This window comes from Cornus florida, unplaced genomic scaffold, assembly GCF_030987335.1.
Source record: "Cornus florida cultivar Cherokee Brave unplaced genomic scaffold, ASM3098733v1 CherokeeBrave_3.0.0_Hap2_Chr07, whole genome shotgun sequence".
In the NCBI taxonomy this organism is placed as follows: Eukaryota; Viridiplantae; Streptophyta; class Magnoliopsida; order Cornales; family Cornaceae; genus Cornus; species Cornus florida.
This window is the reverse complement of record NW_026775577.1, coordinates 16,632,849-16,650,623: the sequence shown is the minus strand read 5'-3', so window position 1 is coordinate 16,650,623 and position 17,775 is coordinate 16,632,849. Positions and strand designations below refer to the sequence as shown.

The window sequence follows — 17,775 nt, the reverse complement described above, 5'->3', positions numbered from 1 at the left end:
TGATTTTTCTCTTCAGTTGTTCATATTGAAATTTGTGTGACATGTTAGTCTAATGTTGCTTGAATCTCGTGTGATGTATTAAAGGTTCTCTCTTTCCAGTTAATTTTAGGTTGTTCGCTCAGTGTAGGCCATGAAGAGTGACTGAAGACAGTTTATAGTCTTCTTTTTTATGTAAGCATATAATAGCTGATCATTCAGAACCCTTAGCTTCTTCTATGATCAACCTATATTTTACTTATCAAAAAATGATGGACCTATATTTTTGCTCTGCTTAATTCAGTCACCTGACATATTATTAGATATTTTTTACATTATCTAAGTTCTGCAATGTAACAGAATGGTCAGCCAACTTTGCATATTCTGAATTTAAAGTTTTTAGTATTTCGGTTGAGTTTTGCAAAATTTTGTTTAATTTGTGGGGAAATATATCCATTTTTGGCTGAAGTAAACGACAATTTTTTGGTTTTACTAATAAATTTTATTATTATTATTATTTTTTCATTCTAACTGAAGAATTTTCAACTTGGGACCTCTTCAAATCTACATTTTGTCTTACCAATGCCCAATTATAGAACCTTTATTTTTGACAAGTGCTTGGTCCCAATATTAGGAAAACGGAATTGCTGAGGATGTCTTGTGATTCAATGCGTTCTCATTTTCCATGCTTCACCTAGGTGATAAAGAACTAGTCTATTATTGATGTGGCACGAGTCCTAATTAAGAAGTACTTGTGCTTAAGGCTTTAATGGATGTGAAGCTATGGCCTCTCTGAGTCGCAGGATTCATGAGTTCAGCGTTTCGATCAACTGATTTAGAGCAGAATGTACAAAATCGGCGAGCTCGGGATTTTCAAATTTTGCATTCATCCCACAATCCGTGGATCCAAGCGCGATTTAATTCTAGTTTTACTTTTATTTTTAACATTTGATGATGGCAAAAGCAGTTGCCAAGAGGTTTGAACTAGAGATATTATATGGCAAGGCAGTTCTACCGCCCACCTTTGTTCTATCTTCCAACTCATATTTTTTTATATATATAATACTATAATAGCTAATGATGATTATATAATACATTAATATGATAATATATCATATGGAATATAGGCATAAAATGTAAAATCAAATGACTCTGGAAACGCTCCTGCTCTGAAAAAAATTTAAATTGAGACATTCTCAAGCTCTTGCTTCCGCTCCTGCTCAAGCACGCTGAATGTGACTTAGATTTGTTGGATGCAGTTAAATTTTCAGGTCCGTTGGTAGTATAATGTTACGTCCAGTGTAGTAAACATGTTTATTCCGTTAGATTTTAATTTGCCGTTTTTTGTCCTAGTGCTACCTTTTCACATACTATACGCATTTCGGATTATATTTGATGAAGGGAAGGAGGACAATTTATGAGGAAACGAGGACTGTGCCATTCTTGCAGACATACTTTCACTTTCCTCCCAAACAGTTGAGGATGTGGGGAGAAAGGAAATGGTAGTCCGTGATTCCGATTTTGCCCCCTTTTATGAAAAATGGAAACCAATTTTTTTTACTTCATCCTTTCTTCTCCCCTTTGTCCTAACAAGATGAGCCTGATGAGGTGTTACTACCATACATAATCACCTGGAGTTTGAGGAATTTGCTGTTGCCTTGAAGGTATGAAAGTTTAATGCCAATTGATTTTTTTTGTTTTTACTTTTCATAAATTTGAATAAGGTGGAATTGGCCATCTTGCACTTGTGCTGTTATAGGGGTATTGGTTAGGTGTGGGCAGTAGCTTAGGTGTGATGGTAGCACTAGTGTAACTAGCTTTTGTGGTCTTCAAAAAAGAGTGGAAAAAGGAAATTGGCATGGCAATGATGTTATTTTGGTGGAGGATGCAGCTGGTTAGCAATGGCGGTTTTACATTCTGCGATTGAGGTGTGGAAGTTTAATTTTCACATGTGTAGATTATTAGCTGCCTTGTTTCATCCTTTGAAAATGTTAGAATCTTTTGCCTTGGAGAGGTAATGAATTTATTTATTTTGTTGCATCCTGCAATAGTACCCGGCTCATGCAATTTATTTTGTTGGGAGAGAAGAGAACTATAAGAGGCATTTTGAATACCCTTCCACAACAATGAAGCAAAAATGTAAAAAAGGAAAGAAAAACTATATACATGAACTCTATAACCATTGTTTGATAAACTCTATAACCATTCTCTTAATTCCATTCACATTGTTTACACATGTATGATGTTCTTGTTTGTTATATGCATAACTCCATATTTTCTTACTTCCAATATAATTATGAATTGCGTGTTAACTTGGCTTCTTTAGTCTTGAGGTCAAAATAAGAATATTAAATAATTTATCAATCCTTGTAAGCCTGTTTAGGTTTGGAGTCTATTCGTACTCTAACCTTTTGAACGGTTTGAAGTATAGTACCTTACTTGCTGTTTAGCAATGGTGATTTTGCATCCTGCGATTGAGGTGTGGAAGTTTAATTTTCGCATGGGTAGATTATTAGCTGCCTTGTTTTCATCCTTTGAAAATATTAGAAGAATCTTTGCCTTAGAGAGGTAATGAATTTATTTAAATTCTGATACAAGTTGACTATGCACTTTATCTGGTATGAATGATCTAAGGGGTAGTAACAAGGATTAAGACAACAAGAGAGTTAATTTCTTTGCTATTCTAGCTCAGGCAAAGTTACGCCACTGCATAAGCCTTGTTTGCCTCAGGGATCGTTGGCCGATCAAACTCTAGGGCTTGCTGCCATCAAGTGGTCTTGCAGCCTTTTAGGCAGATGAATCCCAAGGAAAATGTGAATGATGCTTACTTCTTGGGGTAAGCTCTTGGATTTTGAATGCAAATTTTCTTGTATTGTTTTTATTTTTATTTTTTTATTATTAAATTTTTTTTTTTCGGTTATTAATATGGATCTCTTGCCATAATGTGGCTACTGTATTCGCATTCCTCTCTGTTATATATGAAATTATAACGTGAATCTTTCTTTTGTTGTTTGGTGTAACCTCCAATTAGTTTTCGAGTCTCTTTCAGTTTGCACTGGAATGTTTTTAGTGCAATGTATTGGGGTCTTAGATTGCTCTGTTTAATTCTATTAGAGGATGATTAAAATAGGCTGTACTTTATTCAAAAGACTAACAGCACACACTAGGGTTTTCTTGTAAAAGGTACAGGCAAAGAAAAATAAGTAAGGATTTGGAACCTTCATAAATTTCTGCAGTTGGAAGACAGAAAAACAAAATGTTGGCTTATCACAGTTTTAAACTGATGCCACTAGTAGTACAGCTTAGTGAATTGTCGTTTCTGGAATAGTAGCTGTAGCACTGTTTCGTTTGATCAAAGAAGGGTGCGCTGCCAATGAAAATTCTTCTTTTGATGTTGAGAAGGGTTAATGAAACAAAAAGGTTAATTTTTTTTTTTTTAATCTATGTGGGGACCTTCATTTCATTGCAGCTTCGATTGAAATTGCAGTTGCTAGAGAATTGTGATTTGCAAAAGTAAATTTGGAATCCTGTCTTCACAGGAATGTTGTTCAATGAAGGCCAAGGTCACACAGGAGGAAGCAATGAGGTAAGCCATTACAAGCAAGTAGTTTAAAAGTGTAAATCATGGCCATGAGCCTTTATCTTCTTCTTCTTCTCTCTAGTTTCGATGGAGACTCAGAATCCTCTACCTGTCATGTGGGAGAGGAGACCTTTTATCTTCTTTTTCTCGTTTGGTCTCAATGGAATCCTCAACCAGTCAGGTAAGAGGAGACGGGAAGATATTGTTGGAGTTAGAAATGCTGTTAAGGCTCTAGGGTTAGGGTTGGGGTCATAATCAGTGAGTGTTAACATATTTCTGACTGTGTTTGGATTAATAGTAACTGTTTCCATTTACTTATCCCCGTTTAAAAGTTTCTAATAATATATTTTGGCAATAGAACAACTTAGACACTTCCTCTGCCTTTCCAAAGGGCTTTTTTTTTTTTTTTTTTCGTGGCCTAATTTCTATTTAAAACTTATTAATGTAAATAAAATGCTTAAAATACTTATAATGAGAATGCTGGGGGCAGTTGTGACCCCACTATTTCAGCCCTTGGATCGTTTAGGTCCCATAGTGGATCACAGTGTAATTATATATGTATAATTGGAAGATGAAAAGAGAAATGAAAAATTGTAACGGAGGAAGCCGACTCTTTTACATCACAGCCGGGTTTCGATCCGGGGACGTTTGGGTTATGAGCCCACTACGATTCCACTGCCGCTACCCCGATGTGTTGTGGCATTCAATGTAATTATATTTATCTAACAAACAAATTCACCTCCATTTTTCTTTTTTACACGTTAAGCCTAGATCAATAACATTATGAAAAAGCTTGTCTTGGGCCATATAAGTAGGCATCTTCTTCTTATATGGTCTAAGGCAAGCTTTTTCCTAAATATGATAAGACTGTCGCATGTTTAGATATACAGTGCTATAATAAGTCAACACACACAAAAAAAACTTTTTTTTTTATGGTAATATTGTTATGGGTTACTGGTTAGAAGGTTTAAGGTTCGGGAACATAAACTATGCTAGTGGTTAGAGGGGAGGGGGAGGATATTCTGAATAGGGTGCCACTCGAACAACATGGCATTTGCTATAGCAGTAGTTTCTATGTTTTTGGATTAATAGGAGTGTTTTCATTTTGCTTACCCTAGTTCAAAATTTTCTAATAGTATATTTGGCAAGTGGACAGTGACAATTGACAACTGAGAAGTTGAATTGAGCCACCTCCTCTACCTCTCCAAAGGCCATTTTTTTTTTTAGCCCAAATTTATATTTTGAACTTATTAATGTAGCCTCTTGTTTTCAAATTAGCCATGAAATGCTAGGGTTGGCCGTGACTACACTATTTTAACCGTTGAATCGTTTCGGTCCCACAACGAAACCTACATATGATCCAAGGGCTAAGCTAGCGCGAGATTGTGCATCTGACTCTATTTTTAAAATGTAGTCCATTTTATAAATGGTTGACTCTTGGAAATCCCTAAAATGGTTAGATGTAATTCCAACCTCTCTCTTTGGTTTGGGTTTAAAATGTTGTCCATTTTAGAAATGGTTGACTCTTCGAAATCCCTAAAATGGTTACTTTTTTGGTTTAGGTGTAATTCCAACCTTTCTCTTTGGTTTGGGGCTTGTTGGAAAGACAATGCATTATTCCTTAATTGCCCATCTAACACATTTTTGGATGCAAACAACTCATTTTTGCCCAATTTTTTTTTGGTTTTTTTGTTTTTTTTAAGTCTTTCCGTCATTACCTAATGTGTGGTGGTTGTTCTAGGCAATATGTGTTAATTGAGCTTGATTTGATATTCTTTAATGCAGTTTGTTTATGTGGTAACTTATGCTTAATTTGGACCTCTAAACGATTATATGGTTTCAGGTTCCAGCTAATTACAATTTGACATAAAAATTAAAATTTGAATAAAATTGACAAATTTGCTTACGTAATGAGTTGTGATTGACTGAAAAAACGTAAAAATTTCTCAGTGTGAGTTTGATGTTTCATCACTAAAATTGAACTTCCCTTGACAACTAGTAAACAAAAAATAAATAAAACAATAGAACAAAATAAAAGAAGGTTAATGTGAATGATAAAAAGTATATGTATATATTTATACCAATTTTTGGGTCAGTCTAAAATGGAAATAAGCTGATCAGTATAATTTGCATATTGACGGGAAATTATACGTCACTACAAAGAAAAACTAGTTTCTATGTCAATTTTCGAATAGATAATTCTAAAAAAATTTAGGGTTTATTTAAGAAAGTGAAAGATGTTGAATATATAAATATTTTATTAAAGGTAAGATAACTTATTAAAAGTATATTTAATTGCTAGAAATAATGTGCGAGTGTGTGAGAAGGAGAGAATGTGGGGCCCATATGACATGGGCAATTTGGGCTGGACCTGTGGTGCCAGGACTGTGAGACCATGTTAGGTTGATTATGTATTAACGCTCTTGCGTCTATCGAAAAGCCCAATTTACAAACTCCAATAAATCCCTTAATTGCCTATTTAAATAGACTCTCCCTCCTCTCCGTCCACCATTGATCACACCCTCTCCTATACAAACCAAACACACACACACACAATTGCCGACCTTAACTCTAGCACTTTGTGTCCCTCTCTGCAAAAACACACTCACACAATTGCCGACCTCAACTCTGGCACTTTGTGTACGTCTGCAAAGTCGGTCCAAGAAAACCTTTATATATTACACACACGTTAACACACACACACACACACACACACACACACACACACACATTGAGCTCTTCATTTCCTTCTGGACTCTAGTCACCACATTTCTCAACAATAGCAAAACTTCCGTTTCATCTTCAAGAATGGCTAGTCTCCAACTCTCTCTCGCTTTCCTCTCTCTCAATCTCCTTCTACTCACTTTGGGTACGTAGATTCATATCAAATAAGTGTTCGGATCCTATGCTATACAACAGTCTCACCCGTGATCACTTCATGCAATAGTATGTAAAGTGATCACAGTGGTGTACAACGTTGTGCTGCAGAAAATCTCAATTCATCACATAATTCTATACATTTTTTTATTATTATTGACTATATATGTGTGTGTGTGTGTGTATGTATGTGTGGGATTGTATGTGTAATGTTTTGATATATATTTACCAATTTGGTATTGCAGGTGTATATTCAGCAACATTCACAATAGTGAACCAGTGTAGCTACCCAGTATGGCCCGGAATACTATCAAGCGCCGGAACACCACCACTCTCCACCACCGGTTTCACCCTCCAACCGGCCGAATCCACCTCCATTTCAGTACCCACCTCCTGGTCGGGTCGGTTATGGGGCCGGACCATCTGTGCCTCCGACTCCACCGGCAAGTTCACCTGCGTCACCGGCGACTGCGGCTCCGGCGACCTCCAATGCTCCGGTGCCGGCGCTTCACCGCCGGCCACCCTCGCCGAATTCACCCTTAACGGCGCCGGCGGTTTAGACTTCTACGACGTCAGCCTCGTCGACGGCTACAACCTCCCGATGCTGGTCGTGGCAAAGGGTGGCACCGGAGGGAATTGCACGGCCACCGGGTGTGTGGTGGACCTCAACGGCGCGTGCCCGTCGGAGCTGAGGGTGAGTAGCTCCGACGGGAGCGTGGCGTGTAAGAGCGCGTGCGAAGCTTTCGGAGATCCGCAGTATTGCTGCAGTGGAGCGTACGCGACTCCAGACACGTGCAGGCCAAGTTATTACTCGGAGTATTTCAAAAGCGCGTGTCCGAGAGCTTATAGCTACGCTTATGACGATGGTACCAGCACATTCACATGTGCCTCCGCCGACTATGTCATCACTTTCTGCCCTTCTCCGTCCACAAGGTATATTTTCTCTCTCTAGATATATATATATATATATATATATGTATGTATGTATGTACTAGTATAGTAGTATATGCTTCTCACGTTATGTATTTTTTAAAAAAAATTCTGTTTTAGAGATTCCATTTGATTAAATTTTTATATATACTTTCCAAAAAGGGATGTGACATATTGATTCCAAGTTCAAATTGGAAACAAGACAGAGAGTTGATGGCCTCACTTGTGTCTTGTTCTATATTCGGATTTTGACATGTAAATTATTTATTTTTTAAAAAATTATTATAAACGTTGATTTGATTCACGTAAAATTGTGACTCTTTATGGCTTAATATTTCGATTGAAATGTTGAACTAGTTGATTATAAATCTATATATTCATATTCGTTCTTGAACGTACGTTAATCCTGTTTTATTTAACAAATGTTTTACAGCCAGAAATCATCGGGAGTGCAGAATCCTGAGGCTGCTAATGCCTCATTGGTATCAAGCGGCTGTGATTTGAGCTACATTCGATCAAATTACATTGTTGGTTTAATCTCTATTTTAGCTGCGGTTTGGCAGTTCTACTAATTGGGCCCAACTCCACAGTCTCTTCAAACCTTCTCATTATCGCTGTTGGCCCATATTAGGCCCACCCAGAGGTAACGCGGGCTGGCTCGGAAAAACTTGAAGCTGGCCCAACTCACCCGGCTGGCCTGATAAAGACAAATCAAAGACGAGCAACTTTATATGAAGGTGTTCTCATTTGTTCAATCGAGAGTCATACTCTTAGAATTTCTCAATCCAATGGCTAAGGATTGACAAGCTTGACAAAAACGTTGTCGTGGCAGCTTATATGTTTGCGTATTACTGACGTGACTGCCACGAGGAGAAAGACTGAGACTGAGTCATTGTAAATTTTTAATTATCAATAAGTTTGTGTGATTCATTTTTTAATAATGAAAAAAACAAAAGTTTGTGGACGAGGTTGTTTCAGTTAATTGAAATATATTGTTTAACTAACGTTTATAATTTAGTATTTAATTATCTCATGACATATGTGTGGACCTCATTAATCATCATTTTTTTAATTATTGATCGTGCAATCCACGTAATTGTAAGTTGATATACTTTTGGCCACGTCAAAAGGGTCAAAAGAATCGTGCTTTACACAATTAAAGCTTGTAATTAGTACTAATATTCGCTATTATAGTGGTAATTAAGAGACTTTTTTGTGTAGTAGATTAATATTTTTTTTGAACATTTGGTCATTGGTTATGCAAGTTGTTGGAATGAAAAAGACCAGATACATGCATATGCATTATTTAGTATTTATCATATATGTATTTGAACATACATTATTGAGTATATATCATAATAATTGTAATGATATGTGAATAGGCTTGTTGTTTAATTTGAATCTATTATATATACCAAGTGATCTCTCTCCTAATAGAGAAATGTTACTATTTGTCAATTCATGATTCTTATAAATTTATATTGCATGAAAAAAACAAAGGGACTGATTTTGAATCCGCGGATGAATTGTGATTAGAGGTGAAATGTTACTTGAACTCAAAGTTAGCTGGTTCTCTCATACACTAGGGAAAACACTGTTTCGATGCATGATATGAGGGTGGTGGTACCAAATCGAGGCAAACTCTCAATATTATAAATGATCTCAAAATAAAATAACAGGTTAGGAAGTACGAATACTTCTTATATAGTGCTGTTGTGGTATCGGATATTCATACACTTACCGAATACGCATATACAGGTTCGGACATGTGTCAACTACGGTTAAAAGTATCCTGAATAGTGAATATTTTATTTTCTGGTGGGATACGGCTAAGACATGACAATGAAACGTTTTGGACACTTTCATGATACAACAGGGTGATTTGTAATTAATTATTTTAGAAAAATAAAATTCAATACATTTTAAAAATATATTATGAGTAAATTTTAAAATAATATATAAAAACAATAACAAACTTCTAAATCTAAATTCAAAATTATTGATTTATTTATGATTATATGAATAAAATGGCAAAAACTAATATAGTATTAACATATATAATAATATATATTATATTATTATTATTTTTTTAACATATCAATGCCGTACCTATATCCTTTATTTTTTTAAGATTTATCATTGTATCGTGTTGTACCCGTATTTCATATTTGTATCTGTACTTCTTAGATAACAAAGGTCAAGGTCGGCCAGGGAGACGATAAGGGATAAACTTCATGGTCGAAAGGGAAATAGCCCGGATCGATCATCAGCGAAGACCCCCAAATGACTGCTAAGTAATAGATGAGGTAGGGGTACGGAGGCATTCAGAATATTTGCCTAAAAGCAACTACCCTTGAAAGAGTTCATAATATTTGTATCTGTACTTCTTAGATAACAAAGGTCAAGGTCGGCCAAGGAGACGATAAGGGATAAACTTCATGGTCGAAAGGGAAATAGCCCGGATCGATCATCAGCTAAGACCCTCAAATGACTGCTAAGTAATAGATGAGGTAGGGGTACGGAGGCATTCAGAATATTTGCCTAAAAGCAACTACCCTTGAAAGAGTTCATAATAGCTCACTTATCCTGATCCAAGCACAAATAGCTTGGACTGATCAAGTTAAACATATCTCACATCATGTAGACAAAGTTTGAGACCTAGTATTTTTTTTATTATTTTTTATCCTAACAATAGTTAGATATTTAAAAATTATTAGAATTACGGAAAAGGTGATTCGAACCTAAAAATATATGGTGGGAACACCTAAAGATCTGAGTTTTGCGGCTCGAGATACACCTACACATCTCTAAGACTTAGCATATTACTTGGCAAAGAAAAATAGTAAACGTACAGCTGTTAACTGCCATGTCTGTGGGGTCGAAAAAGGTCAAGTTGCATAACATACGTCTGCTAATTAACCTTTAAGCTTATTAGAAGAAGAGCACTAAGAAAGTTTGTTGGTGTATAGATATAAACTCCACTAAATGCATATATTCCAGCTAGTAATGACAAAGTAAAGATCAAAGTTAGAAGATAAAAAAGGCTCCCTCTCTCTCTCTGTTGGAATCGAAAGGCCATCAAGTAGTTCGTCTAGATAAGGAGACACTAAAGTCATTCAAGATTGCTTGTGCCACCTTCTCTCATCAGATTCCATGTTAATTTTGTTATCTCTTCACACTCTTTTTCCTCTTATTGCTTCCTTTTGTACTTGGATCTGACCATGCATGGAGGAAATTTATGGTATGAAACTTTGAAAAATTACAAACATTTTGACGTGGAATTTGTCATGAGATTTCCAACTCCCTTTTCCCTTTTTCTATTTCCTTTGTATGGTATTTTCATCACTCAAATGAAGTAAACACGTTTTCTAAGGTGAAACGCGAGAGTTCGATCGATTCCCCTTTGAGGGCAAAACAATATGGGAGTTTCTTGTCAAATGAACTGAAAAAAGGAGATAAGAATGAGTAATGATAGAGATTGCAACAGTTGGCCGATTAATTTTATGTAAGTAAAGACCGAATCGATAATCACATTATGAAGTCATGATGACATCAGCCATCATTTTCGAATTCCAAATAATTATCCTTTTAAAATAAATAAGCATTATTTTTCCATGTCCACCTTATCAATTTGGGAGAATTCATTTTTCGAACTTTCATGACTTCATTCCATGTATTTGTAAATTAGGCTTCGAAAGTCCGTATATTTGTTTTTGTATTTATATTTATATTTGTTATATTTTTATTTAATCGAACTAATAAACAGTTAAAGCAGATACTGCAAAGGTTTTTGTAATCCAGCGATTAGGCTGTTCCCATTATCTCAGGGAGTCCGATTTCAAACATTCGGATCCACTAACTTCTAATCTAACAATCTTGCCATGAAAATATATATAAATGATGATAGTCTTTTATGCAAGCCAATAGGGGGGTTACACAAGTTATTATAGTAAGTTTTAAAAGAACAAATTTAATTTCAATTGGGTTACATAAATTACCATAGTAACTTTTAAAAAACATATTTTATTTCAAAATAATTATCGGATTGAATATATTGTATCGACCGTACACATACAAAGATTATAAATTTGACATTATTTAAAGAAAACATAAGCACCCGAATAAAATAGTATTTTAGCTTTGTAGGAAATCATATATCTGAGAATTGAGGTTGCAAATAAGTGGGGGATTATGCATAGCATCATCATATGTGAACAGAATCATCTTATATATATATAGCTATCAATCGACCAGAAACATATGAAGAATTAGACAAAATGACCATATATGCTATTAATACACTCTATATCATTCATTTTTTTTTATTATTTTTTTTTTTTTATTTCTTGCAGAACTCTGAGAAAATTTGAAATCTTGATTTTCGATCAAAGGGGCGGATTTTTCTATTAAAACGGATCCTCACCCTTTGATTAAGATTATTACTGGTGAACAAATGTTAAAAAGACTAATTCAATGCAAGGGATCTATATAAGCACTTTTATCTTTGTATGTGAAGAGATTATTTCCTAATTGAAATATCTGATTTTTAAATCATCGATGTCGGCTTCAAATACAACTAATCTTTCGATTTTAATTTATTATTTTTTTTAATAAGAAATTGTTTATCCTATGAGCATTATTAATATAATTAAAGTACTAAAGGGCATGGTATGAACAACCTTCTCCATAGTGCTCCCATCTTCCTTCACTCCAAAGAAATGTTTTGACTTGTTGTTTTGTCCTTTTCCAGTTTTCATACATTTTTTTTTTTTTTTTTTGGCCATGTTGATGTCAGAAGATATAATCAAAAGTATGCTCTTTATATATATATTTTTATGCTCACTTTGTTAATTTATTCCTTTAAAATTAAAAAAACATGCAAAAGGTTTCATGCAAAGGAAGAAGTTGAAAATGTTGCCATTTATGGATGATGTCATGTGCATCGGCCTATACATTTGTAAGTGCCAAATTTATGGATTAGATAATGAGGTGTTGAGGTTGACTAATTATTATTATTATTATTATTTTTTAGAGTAAGTGTATTGGTGTTATAACACATGCACTATTTAAGTTAAAATTGCGATTCGAAAGCAAAATTTCAAATGCTTATCATTCGATTTCTTGCCAATACCGTTATGTCCTGGAGCGAGATTGACCAATTTCAAAGGGTGAAAATGGTAATTATATATAATGGGCCGATGAATTTTTAAGAGGGCTTATAGATCGTTAAAGAAAAGCCCACTACTTAACTAGAAATTAACCCAAATTAAGACTAAATAAATACTTAATTGGGTTAAGGTTAAAAATATATATGCATATCCTTTTGTCCACATCTAGGGTTATAATTAGGGGTGGCAAAATGGGTCAGGAACCATCAACCCGCCCATATCCGTACATTCTTTAATAATTATGGGTGAACCATATTTAATTGAAAGTCAAGATGGTTGGATAATTTTTAATTACTTAATTTGAGGGTCAAGATGGGTTGAATATGGTTAATAAACACACAATACACCTCTATTCTATATTGCACTCAACTAATTTCTTTCTCTAAAATTCTCTCTCACAATCCTCTTTCTCTATATTTGTCTCTCATCAATTCCTTCTCTTTGAGTTTCTCTCTCTAGAAATTTTTTCTAAAAAATTAAATAATTAAAAAATAATTTTAAAAAATTAAATAATAATGAAAAATAATTTTAAAAAATTTAAAAATAATAAATAACAAAAAATTAAAAATTTAGAAAAATAAAAAGGTTTTAAAAAAATAAAATAAATAAAAAAAATTTTAAAAATAAAAATAAACTTTAAAAATTTTAAAAATAATTAAAAAAAATTTTATAAATAAATAAATAAATTTTGAAAAAATAAAAATAAATAAAAAAACTTTAAAAAAAATTTAAAAAATTAAAAATAAAAAATTTTCACATATAAGTAATATACCAAGGCAATAAAGTCTAAAATGGAATATTATTCTCTTGAAAATTAAAAAACAGGTAAACTGTCACCTTCTTGTACAACCTGTTTATAGTGCGCAATTGAATCAAATGCGCACCAATTATAAGAAAATATAATAATAATAAAAATTATAATATTAAAAGAAAGTATTATGCATATATATATATATATATTTCCTATAGATAATACTGCTATTTCCATGTCGTGAGTAATTGAGCAAACAGAGGTACATTTCAATGGAAACTGAAGAAGATCAGTTGGTGCAAGCTCTTCCTAGAGAGAGACAGTGGGATGGGACTAGTTATATCTATCAATACCAAGGTTTCTGGTTTCCATCATAGGGAATTCATGGTGTGATATCCTTCCAGCGACGTAAATATATATGTATATATATATATATATATATATATATATATATATATATATATGCATAATACTTGTATATGTAAAAAATTTAGCTACCTTCTTGTCCTCTATTTGTGAACCTGCTTTAAAAATAAAAAAATTGAATTTGCTAATTAAAATGAATAAACATCTACGTATATAAGTAATTATTCGAATATATATATGTACATATATGTAAAGAAATTAGAAATAGTACCAAACTCAGGCTGCTCGGTAAGTAAAAAAATTCTGGTGTTGTAGCTTAGGGGTTAAATTTTCACAATGTGACCTTATTGAAAATTTTAACTTATTAAATTCTATTTTTATTTTTTTTTTCAAATAAGTCCCAGAGACTCCACCTCCTCCATTAAATGAAAATTTACCTAAAAAATAATAAGTTAAAATTAAAAAAATTTAAAATCTAAAAATATATATATAATTAAAAATATTAATTAATTGGTCAACGGGTCATAACGGGTTGACCATGCCCATATTCAACCCGTCCATATTCAACCCGTTTTGAATGAATTGAATATGGGTCTTGACTCATGTTGATCCGTCAATTTTTAACCCGATAATTTGTCATCCCTAGTTATAATGTGGTTTAAGATATTTAAGTGGAGAGAAGATAAATAAAATCATTTATAACACGCCAGTCCTTTCAAATTTAGCTTTTATTTATTTTGTCAAATATTTATTTTTTCCTTTTGGGGGCGCGGTTGTTGAATCGCTCTATAATTTCTTTTGCTCTTCACCGTAACGAATTTTGGATGACTGTATAAATGTAGTTCTAATTTGAGACATCCATGTAAATCTGATTTTATTATTTATGTACTTAATTTATTTTATATTATTTTTCATATCTCATAGATTTTGGGTTGGCGACGCATTCGCCCTTAAGTAGTGTGTGTGCTGCTAAGTCTAGAAAATCTCATAAATAGTGGCTGGCCCTAGTGCTTGGCTAGGGCATAGCCAATTCGAAACTCAATCTTTCTCTAATTTCAATTTCAGTGTATCAATTTCATACTTAACAAAGTTTCAGTTTAGCGAGAAAATCTACAATAGCTCGGGTATTTACACGTGGTACTCCAGCCAATAAACAGACATAAAAATTCTCAAATTCTCGTATATCAAGGTAAATTGAGAGTTTTTATGTCTGTGCATTGATTTTCCAGTCAATAGACAAATATAAAAATTCTCAATTTATTGTATATCAAGATAAATTGAGAGTTTCTATATATGTCCATTGACTGAGAATACCATGTATACAATATTACGAAAGTATTGTAGACTTTCTCCAATTTATCATAATCAAAAACAAATTTGTGGCTAGAAATGCATACACAATCATATAATATGAACTAACTTTTGTCAATCAATAAATGTTAAGATATGAATTAATATACAAAGATAAAAGGCACTTTCACCACATCAGATCTTGATAAGGCAAAAACAAAAGCCAGGAGTCCACACCACTTTGCCCCCTCCTTGTTTGCATCCCACTTGTTTGACCTCCTTTAATATGGTTGCTCTTACACAAATGATTCTATTTTTAATCTAAACCTCTTTTAATTCTTCTTCTTCATGACTAATTTGTCATAATATCCCAATATTAGTGTCATAACCTCTTTTCATCATTAATCGTATCCTACAAGCCTTTTGGCTTATTAAACAAGTTAATTTGATAAAGAAAAAGCTTAAGAAACAAGGATTCTTCATACCCTTTTCAGAAAGAATGTTTTTACTATCAAAATAGTATAGTGGGGTGACACAAATCTTTATTAAAGAACAAGAGAATGCAATGTGATCAGGGCAAAAAATGGAAAAAGTTAGAAAACAAAAGCTAGAAATGATGCTTATTTAAAGCAAAAGTTAAAAAAATAAAAAATAAAAACTTATCTACATGATTCTTTACACGTACATGAATAATGCATCAATGGATGCTCAAGATGTTGATGGAAGTATCGATTTTGAAAAGGAGAAAAAAGTATTGGTAGTCTCCTTATCATATGTTGTCATAATTTTTAATGTAAATCTTTTGATAGGTTGAAGCGAATTATCACCATTCATTATCAATTATTCAAAGGAAGAATGGTTAGTGTGTAATAACTTTGCTAAACAAGACAAAATATTGTGGCATTTTTATATAGTCTGAGTGAGAAGTTGTTGTAATTTATAGGTTACGTCTCTTAACTGTGTAGAAGCGTTTTTTAAAACCATAACTGCTTGTATAGCGCAAAATTGATAGTAGCCACGCAACATGGTAAGGTGAGCAAGGACGCTGAATTCCAAAAAAAAGAAGATGTCTTCAACTGTTCAGTAATGTTAGACCTAATGGCAACTTATGTTTGGACTCCTGTCACATTCTTACCAACCATTCTTTCTTTGTCATTTATTTATTTTTCTATTTAAGCTTTGGCATTTATCACACATCGAACAACAATTTTACATGTTCATTGCTGACTTTCTTGAGACATGTCGTTGGAAGGATTTGATTAGAATGCTGATTTGAGTGATCGATTCAATAATTATGGGTGTAAAAAGAATTGAAGCTATGCTCGATGCATGAAATTGGAGTCTTGAAATTAGAATCTGTGAAATTGAAGAATTTTCAATTCTAAAGCTTCAATTATATATTGTCGAACATAGCCTAGCTAAGTAATATTTATAATTATTGAGACAATTCACGTCCAGAATTAACATATTACAATCTACGTTTTTATTGATATATTCACTGTAAAGACATCTTATATGATGGAAATTAACCATTGTCGATACAAAGCCAGACCAATGTGCTTGCTTAAAAAGCTAGAGGACATGAAGCCTCAAATGCAAAGAATTGGTAAAGTCAGCAAGGACATGAATATAAGTTGCACATGCAAGTGTGGACTAGGTGTGCTATTTAGATAAAGAAGACATGCATCTCTATCTACACGAAAATTGAGACATTATCCATGTAGAAAGTTGCAATTCAGACATCATCCATGTGGAACTGATTGCCATAGACAACCTCTTTTTACTTCTCTTTTTTTGTCTTTGTCAATTGTCACATGTTCTAAACACAATTGTAGAAACTTGTAGAGTTGCAGATCAGAAAAGCTACATATGATCTGATTGTTTGTCTATGGACAAGTCATCTTTTGAATGAGAACTCAATTTTAAGTTGGCTATCGGATTAGTTAGTAGTCAATGCTAGTCAAAAAGGGTTAGCACATGCACGAGGCTCTCTTTTAACATTGTATATGTATCCTTATCTCTGTCTGAAGAGAAATTACTCGCAAGATTACATTGAATTCACAAAGTAATAGATAAATTAAAAGAAATATGATAATTGTAATGATAATCAAATAAATGATTTTTTTATTTGCATTACATATATTTATAATGAAATAAAACCTTAATTCATAAGCAAACTAAGTGCAATACAAAGCCTTATAACATAAGGAAATTTAATCTCGAAAGGAAGGTTATGTTTGTTTGGACGTAAAATATTTTTTTTTTGAAAAGATTTTCTTTTTTCAGGTAAAATATATATATATTTTTATTTTTATTTTTTTTGTGTTTGACAAAGGTGTAGGTCGAGGTTGAGGTTGAACCCATCGGGCCGGCATGTAAAATAACTTGCCTAAAATTGATGGGTAAATTATTTTTGTTATATTGTAATATATTTTTTTCTTCGTAAATATTTTACGACAACCAAATACTAGAAAATAAAACATATTTTCTGAAATTATTTTACAGCCAAACAAACATAATATAATAATCGAAAATAAGCTTAAAAATAAAGTTTTTTCTAAAATTCTGAAAAAATAGAGAAAAAAATCTAATCAAATAAAATTATTAAATATAAAATATGAGCGCAATCCGAGTTGGTTTAGGCAACGAACAAAAATCTCGAAATATTCGATAAGTTTTTTATAAGACATGCAGAAAAACACATTTTGAGGTCCTAAATGATGGTGTTTTGCAGAAAAACGTCGTACATCATTGCATAGCATGGTCTTGCTTGTTGGGCTGTTTCTAGGGAGAAAAAGCTCTCATGTGGGGTAAAAAAACGAACATTTTGAAATCAG

General features: G+C 33.1%; 1 protein-coding gene across 1 annotated transcript; it reads left to right on the top strand.

Annotated features, from left to right (window-relative positions):
• The first annotated feature begins 6,023 nt into the window (after positions 1-6,023).
• Positions 6,024-8,327, top strand: LOC132266588 (thaumatin-like protein 1). The gene is made up of 3 exons (XM_059767502.1): positions 6,024-6,425; positions 6,679-7,366; positions 7,797-8,327. The coding sequence occupies exons 1-3, from the start codon at positions 6,365-6,367 to the stop codon at positions 7,933-7,935; spliced, it is 888 nt and encodes a 295-aa protein (XP_059623485.1). The 5' UTR covers positions 6,024-6,364; the 3' UTR covers positions 7,936-8,327.
• The last annotated feature ends 9,448 nt before the right edge of the window (positions 8,328-17,775 follow it).

What these genes read in the sequence shown, in the direction of transcription:
- LOC132266588 (XM_059767502.1), top strand. Translation starts at nt 6,365, where the DNA reads ATGGCTAGTCTCCAACTCTCTCTCGCTTTCCTCTCTCTCAATCTCCTT. An exon ending in TCTCCTTCTACTCACTTTGG is followed by an intron (nt 6,426 to 6,678) that starts GTACGTAGATTC and finishes TTGGTATTGCAG; the next exon opens with GTGTATATTCAGCAACATTC. An exon ending in TGCCCTTCTCCGTCCACAAG is followed by an intron (nt 7,367 to 7,796) that starts GTATATTTTCTC and finishes AATGTTTTACAG; the next exon opens with CCAGAAATCATCGGGAGTGC.